This window comes from Peromyscus leucopus, chromosome 6 (genome assembly GCF_004664715.2).
Source record: "Peromyscus leucopus breed LL Stock chromosome 6, UCI_PerLeu_2.1, whole genome shotgun sequence".
Lineage (NCBI taxonomy): Eukaryota > Metazoa > Chordata > Mammalia > Rodentia > Cricetidae > Peromyscus > Peromyscus leucopus.
In genome coordinates, this window is record NC_051068.1 from 89381663 (window position 1) to 89389039 (window position 7377).

General features: G+C 47.7%; 1 protein-coding gene across 1 annotated transcript; it reads right to left on the reverse strand.

Annotated features, from left to right (window-relative positions):
* Positions 1–465: 465 nt before the first annotated feature.
* Positions 466–5453, reverse strand: S1pr1 (sphingosine-1-phosphate receptor 1). The gene is made up of 2 exons (XM_028856303.2): positions 5085–5453; positions 466–3339 (listed from the first exon to the last, which is right to left on the reverse strand). The coding sequence occupies exon 2, from the start codon at positions 3175–3177 to the stop codon at positions 2029–2031; it is 1149 nt and encodes a 382-aa protein (XP_028712136.1). The 5' UTR covers positions 3178–3339; positions 5085–5453; the 3' UTR covers positions 466–2028.
* Between the last annotated feature and the right edge of the window lie 1924 nt (positions 5454–7377).

Below are 7377 nucleotides of genomic sequence, written 5' to 3' on the forward strand. Positions count from 1 at the left end.
TACCTCCTGTTAACCAGGTTTTCTCTTCACCAGCAGATTGCTAAAAGACTCAGAAAGTTGTATGCTTTTGTAGTTGTGTTTGAATTGATTATCTAAAATCATAATTTAAAATAGATTTAAGAATTCATTGTTGTATTTTAAAGTGGAATTATTACACTTAATTTTGTTTCACCCCAATGCACTTTGAAATCCAAATAGTTACATTTATTTGCTGTGGTCTTTAGAAAGTTGATGGTTTTTCTCTTATTCTCTACATGTCTTTAATGCTAGTTTATTGAAGTTTCTCTTCCTGAAAAAGCTAGAGTGGTTTCTAAACAAACCACATTTTTTCCATACCCCAGCTTATCAAGGTAAAAGCTTTTAAAGAGTACCACAAATTTGCTCTTAACTCTAATTCCAAAGAGCTACACAATCAACAGATACCTCAGTGAATGATTTTTAAAAAGTTCTCTTCACAAAAGGATCTTTAAAAAAATCAGTTTATTAATGTTTAAAAGTTGATAAAGCTATGTGCAAAATGATCCACAAAAGTCAGGAACCTATTAAATACTATTTTTTAAAAGACATTTCTTGGTTTAATTGCACTGAAAAACCATACTAAAGAAACAGTAATATATTTTTATTCTCTGTAACATTTACACCCCCATTCCTAGCTAATGACAGTTGAAATGAAGAATTCCTGATGTTCCCTGTCAGTTAAAGTAATGCTTTTTCGGGTACAAGAGGGTAGCACTTTCCTAAGAACTACACATTCCATGATGTTAACACAGGTTAGGAAAAAACTCATTAAGATGACCTCAAAGGAACAAATACATTCAAAAATCATAAACTGTATTTTAAACAAGCCATAACCATCCCCCGGTTGTTTGACATGGATCACAAAACAGTCTGAAATAATCAATAAAAGTGCCAGAAACATTGTATTTGTTAGAGAAAGAAATCAATAAATGACTCTTGGTTTGCAAAAGTTAACACCATTCATCACTGCATTCTGCTGTTTTTCCCCTGGTTCATCTAAGATCCTGGTTGCTATAATTCAAATGAAGTAGACTTCGTTATTCTCATCACAAACACATGTCCATTGTGGTTGTAATGGGAATAAGGAATGCACACAGACTAAAGGACACATTTAAGATCATGACTGATATAATTCAAATAAAGTAAACTTCGTTATTCCCATCACAAACACATGTCCATCATGGTTGTAGTGGGAATAAGGAATGCACACGGACTCAAGGACACATCTAAGATTCTGGTTGCTATAAATCAAATAAAGTAGACTTCGTTATTCCCATTGCAAACACATGTCCATCGTGGTTGTAATGGGAATAAGGAATGCATGAGGACTAAGGAACACACTTTCATCTTGAAGACGGCCTACCAAATCCCCCACAACTTGACCGAGCTTACATGGCAACTTTGGCCTCAGCAAATAGCCTTTCCTATCAACAGCCTGCCATTTTCAGACAATCAAGAAACAGACTCCTGCACAACTCCATTCTGATGAACAAATGCCAGACAAACAAACAGACAGTTAAGATATAAAGTCAAAGACTATGGAGAAGGGGTAGGAAGGGGAGAGAGAGGGAGAGGGGGAGAGGCGGAGAGGGACATGCACACCACCCTACCAAGCTAAAGGGCACATACTCACTTGGCCTTTACAGTGAAAGATCACATCTCAAAACTCCAGGGACACTTTCTCATGGGACCTTAGTCTTTGAGAAGGGGTCGGATGAGCCCTTCGGGAGCTTGACAATGCTAGACCTTTGGCTCAGTGCAAAATCAAAGCTCCAGGGTATGGGGGAGGGCAGGAAACCCACTGCAGGCCAGACCTTATCTCCACCCTTTCCAGTGCATTGTTCACAAGAACTACCTACCTACATCATGGCATCACCAGGCCGCACATTCTCCCTTCCCTCCCTCTCTCCGGCTCCCAGTAGTTCCTTCCCGGCAGCAATGGAGAATAAGAGATATTTTTTAAATTCTGGGGTAGTCAAAATGCTTCCCCAGTATCAACAGCTTCCGGTTTTAAGAGGAAGAGTTGACGTTTCCAGAAGACATAATGGTCTCTGGGTTGTCCCCATCGTCTTTCTGGGGGTGGGAGGAGTTGTCTGATTTGCTGCGGCTAAATTCCATGCCTGGGATGATGGGCCGCTTGAATTTGCCAGTGGAGTCTCCGTTGGGGCATTTGCAGCAGGATATGATCCGGATGAAGGCCCTGCGCATCTCCTTGTTGGTCAGAGTGTAAATGATGGGGTTGGTACCTGAGTTCAGCACAGCCAGAACCAGGAAGTACTCTGCTTTGTACAGGATGTTGCAGGTCTTCGCCTTGCAGCCCACATCCAACAACAGGAGGATGAAGAGAGGGGCCCAGCAGGCAATGAAGACACTCAGGACAATGATCACGGTCTTCAGTAAGGCCAGCGACTTCTCGGAACTGCGGCTGGCCTTGGAAATGTTCTTCCGGAAGGTCAGGCGGCGGCTTCGAGTCCTGACCAAGGAGTAGATCCTGCAGTAGAGGATGACGATGGAGAGCAGGAGCAGAGTGAAGACCGTGGTACAGAAGAGAATATAGTGCTTGTGGTAGAGCGGGAGCACGGTGGAGCAGCTGGACAGCGAGCTGATGCAGTTCCAGCCCATGATGGGCAGGCCCCCCAGGATAAGGGAGATGACCCAGCAGGCGCTGATCAGCAGGAAAGAGCGCGAGCTGTTGCTCCCGTTGTGTAGTTTCATCTTCAGCATGGTGATGTAGCGCTCGATGGCAATGGCAAGGAGGCTGAACACCGAGGCAGACAGCGCCACAAACATGCTCCCTTCCCGCAGAAACCACTGGGCGGGGGTGAGCTTGTAGGTGGTGGCCCCAGACAACAACAGGTTAGCTGTGTATGCCACTCCTGCTAACAGGTCCGAGAGGGCCAGGTTGCCGATGAAATAGTACATGGGCCGATGGAACTTCTTGGTTTTCCAAATAGTTAGCAAGACAAAGATATTCTCTAGGATGATGAAGCAGCAGATGAGAATGAAGACCACTGAAGTCAGCTTAATGCCATGGTCCTTCTCCCCCGAGATGTTCAACTTGCCTGTGTAGTTGTAATGCCGGACTATGATATCATAGTTGCCATAGTCGGAGACCGAGCTGCGGAGGGCCTTAACCACCGGGACGCTGGTGGACACCATAGCCGCAATGTGTCGCCGGGAGCCTGGGGTGGTCCTTCTCCAGACGAACGCTAGAGGGCGAGGTTGAGCGGTCCTTCAGTTGCAGCAGGGCCGGGTCAGTGAGCAATCCAACGCTTTTTGTGTAGCTTTGCCTTGGCTGGAGAGGGCCTCAGAAACAGCAGCCTTAAACAAGTTACAAAGAAAAGAGAATCAGGGAAGAGGCCCAGCACACTAGCATAATTCATTCTGGCCAAGGCGCTGCTCCAGTTTCTTGTTGATTTGTTTTAAAGAAACTTGGCCAGAGCACAGGCAGGACTTTTTTTTTTTTTTTTTTTTTTTTTTAACTCAAATGATCATTTCTAGTAACAAAACAAAAATAAACAAACTCGAGAGAGAGATGAATTTAGGAACAGAGGGGGGAAATATTATCCAGAATGAACACTCTGACAGAAGGGTAACCTTCCCTCAGGTCACTAAGTCCACCAAAATGGGAACGGGAAACAGCTCCCTCTTCTAGCTTTCAACCCCTCACCAGTTCCCCTGGTATTGCCACCTCCAGCTTCCAACGCTGAGATTCCTTCAAGTGGTCACCAGCTCAGCGGCTTGCTCACCACCAGCCCAAGGGCCTCTTCTCACAGAAGGCCCCAACTGCCCATTCTGAGTGCCGTGCAGACATGCACACCCCTGCCCCCTCCCCAACACACACACACACACACACACACACACACACACACACACACACACACGGCTCATAGAGATCAGCCCACCTCCTAATTACTATGCAAGAAAGTAGATTTTCAGGAGGATCTTTTGACAACCTAAGTCGTTTTCTGGGCCCTATTAATAACTCTCTAGGAGCAGGTGTGCTAAGGGTTGGGTCAGAGGGCGCATCGAGGTGTGGACCTCCAGACCCTGAAGTAAACAGGAAAGCTTGGCGCCTCCGTGAAGCAACTGCCTCGTCTTTTTTCTCTTCTTCTTCTTCTTCTTCTTCTTCTTCTTCTTCTTCTTCTTCTTCTCCTTCTTCTCCTTCTTCTTCTTTCTTCTTCTTCTATTTTTTTTTTTGCTTTACTCCTCCGCCCCACCCTATCCTCCCACACAAGTAAACTTATTAAGGTAAAAGGTATTCATCGAGAACCCCTCCTGCGAGATTGCAGCAAATCGCAGTTTCTACATGAACTGATTGCCTATTTTGACTTTAGCCAACACACGCATGCACAGAGAAGTCACACTGCTTGGGATAACCGAGCATGCCACTTTCTTTTAGCTTCAGGCACATTACTTTCCAGAAACACACACTGCTAAATTCTCAGGTTTTAGTTACCGTTATTAATCCCCGCCTTGCCCCACACCCCCAACATTGCCTTCTCTCCCATTAACTAGTCACCTCTAGAGGAAGGACACACAGCACTAATTAAGTACTTTAAAGACTACCTAGTAATGGATCTACGTGATAATAATGAAAAAAACAAAACAAAACAAAACAAAACAAAAAACTAGAACCGTTGAAATCATTTCTATGACAGAAAAGTTCACGAAACCCCGCATTTCCCCACCCTAACCGTACAATCCACTCTCAAGTAGTGGAAGTCACTGCCGTGATGCCTGATAATTTTGTCTATAGGATTTCCAAAAATAAGCTTCGCCCTCTTACTCCGTTCTAATGAACAGCAGCTTCCCCGCGTCCCCCCACTCCACCCCCACCCGCAGCCGTTTCTACAATTTTGGCATTAATCCTTTTCTGAACTTCACTAACTCCGTGCCCCCAAGAAGAAGCCAATCAAGATGGGCTCCAGAGTAATCTGGTAATGCACTTTTTTTTTTTTTAAACAAAGTTTGTGTTTGTTTCGTTCGATTTTAAAGCTTAGTTCGTGGGCACCTGGGCGCCCCGCAGCCGGCTCCTGCAGCCTGAGAGGCTCGCAACCCCCTACCTCGCTCAAGCCGGACGAAGCTGCGTCCGCGGGGCTCTGGGTCTACACCGCGCGGTCCGCATCTTGCTGCTGTCCTCGAATGACGGCGGCGACCAGCTCACTCGCGAAGTTCTCTGCGCTGGGGTCCCCTCCCTCCGCGGCCGTGCACTCCAATGGCCAGCCCTGCCTGCGGCTGCCCGCGCCACTCGGCAAAGCGAAGGCTCTGAGCGCCCCGCCGAGGCTGGGTGGCTCTTCTAGGAAGGGACGGGGAGGGGTTAACGCCTTTAACTCCTCCGCCCTCTGCCAGCGGCAGGGGGCCCCTCCGGGTCCACGCTGCTGCTGAGAAGCAGCCTCTAAGAAAGATCTGGGGCAGAGTGACTAAAATCAAACCAAATGAATAGCAGCCCCTCCGCCCCAACCAGCAGAGAGAGGGGAAAGAAAGGGGGCGGAGCCTGGCAGCCCCTAAATTCTAATTCACAAATCACGTCTCTCGCCTTCCATCCGAGGACCCAGCGCTGGAGGGGACTCAGAAACTAGAGAGGGGGATCCCTTGAAAAACTTTTCTTCGGTAAAATCTTAGAGAGCAGAGGACAGCCTGCGTCTCCTGGAGGACCTTCCTGGTCCCGGATCCCACAGCCCTGAGGATCCAAGTGGCCCGGTGCCCTAGGGCCACTTCCACGCAGTCAGGGGAAACTCCAGCCTCAGCCGAGAGAGTCGCCGCTGCGCCGCAGGGAGGAGATCCTGGGAAGGGACAGCGAGAGAGGCCCCAGGCCAGCAGCCCGAAGGCACTGAAATGCTTCTGTCCTCCTCCTCCTCCTCCCCCCTCCACTCGGATCCTAGCGAAGCCTCGAAACTTGTGGTCTGGTGGGCAGAAAGTGGCTTTCCCCGGGCGCGCGGTGAAGTGGGCCAGCGCCGGGCTTGGTGATGCGTGGGGGTTCCCCTGGCTCAGCTGAGCGCAAAGCCAGGCGGTGTGCCCCAGATTCTGGGAAGCGCTGGGGCCTTTGAGGAGGTGGGCTGCTAACTCCGACCTCAGAGATCTAAACAGTCCGGCAGCTCAGGAATTTCCACAGGGGAAAGGGTTGTCTGGCTTTTCACAGGCCAGCACCTCCCTCTGCCCGGCTAAAGCTGGGATCCCTTCCCTCCCTCCCTATTTGAGAGACAACTAAGAGACCCCCAAATCAAAAGACTCGCACTTTGCCCACATTTTTCTCTTAGTAGATAATACTTAAGAGATTGAGGCTGAAGAGGCCTTGGTTAGGTTTGTTTGAGTAGTAGACTCAGGGCCTTTATGTCTTGCCCTACTGTTAAAAAGAGGTTCCACCCAAGTCCCCTGGTAGCCCTGCCTTCCCACCCCAAGCAGATGTGAACGCAAAACTTCCTCCGCTGTGCAGTTTCAATTGACAGACACACCCTGTACCTGAATGACTCAAAAAAGGCTGAATGAATAAACAAGAGACCCCTACCTTCTGAGATTTTATGAGCTTGCAAAAAAAAAAAAAAATACATCTGTCTAGGAGCTCTCATCAACAGCCTTGTGCCGTGCATACCCACAAACTACAGAACTTGCAAAACAATATGGAAACCAAGATAACAGCTGTCCAGTCTCCTCCGGAAAAGAATGAGTTTGAGACTTGCTTTATTTGAAAGAGGAGGCGATGGTTCAAGTCTATTACAGCACAGCAGAGGCAAGGAGTGGGTTTCCCACTGATTGATGCGGTCTTTAAGGGGAAACTGTCCAGCATCAAGCTGTGATGGACACTGTGCCGCAAGGGAACACCGGGGACCATTCTGTCCAAGGTGGAACTCCTCAGCCTGAGAGACCTGTAGATTGTCCAGTTAGTATGCAGCAGAGCTGGGTCCCCAGATCTAAGGTGTCTTGCCTGCTGGCTCAAACACTGTCAATCGCTTTAAAAATTCCAGTTACTTTTCCTGAACAGAGCAGACTCCCACACTTAGACTTTTCAACTTTGTACTTCTGATTGTATTTGTCTTTAAATGTGCATGAAACAATTACTAATGTATACAGTGTGGAGGGGAAAGGTGGTGTTTTAATAAGTAACCCATGCTGCCTCCGATCTCAAGTGTGGCCTGTCACACTTAGCTATATATCCGTATTCATTAAACTGCATACATGCAGCCAGGCACAGTGGTGTGTGCCTGTAATCTCAGAATTTGTAAAGGTAGGAAGATCAGGAGTTCAAGGTTATCTTCTGCTATATCGTGAGATGAAGGCCACCTTGGGAGACTCAATTTGAGACTATCACTCACAAAACACACACACACACACACACACACACACACACACACACACACA

Excerpts from the sequence above, each read along its gene's own strand:
- S1pr1 (XM_028856303.2), bottom strand. The coding sequence starts at position 3,177 with ATGGTGTCCACCAGCGTCCCGGTGGTTAAGGCCCTCCGCAGCTCGGTC.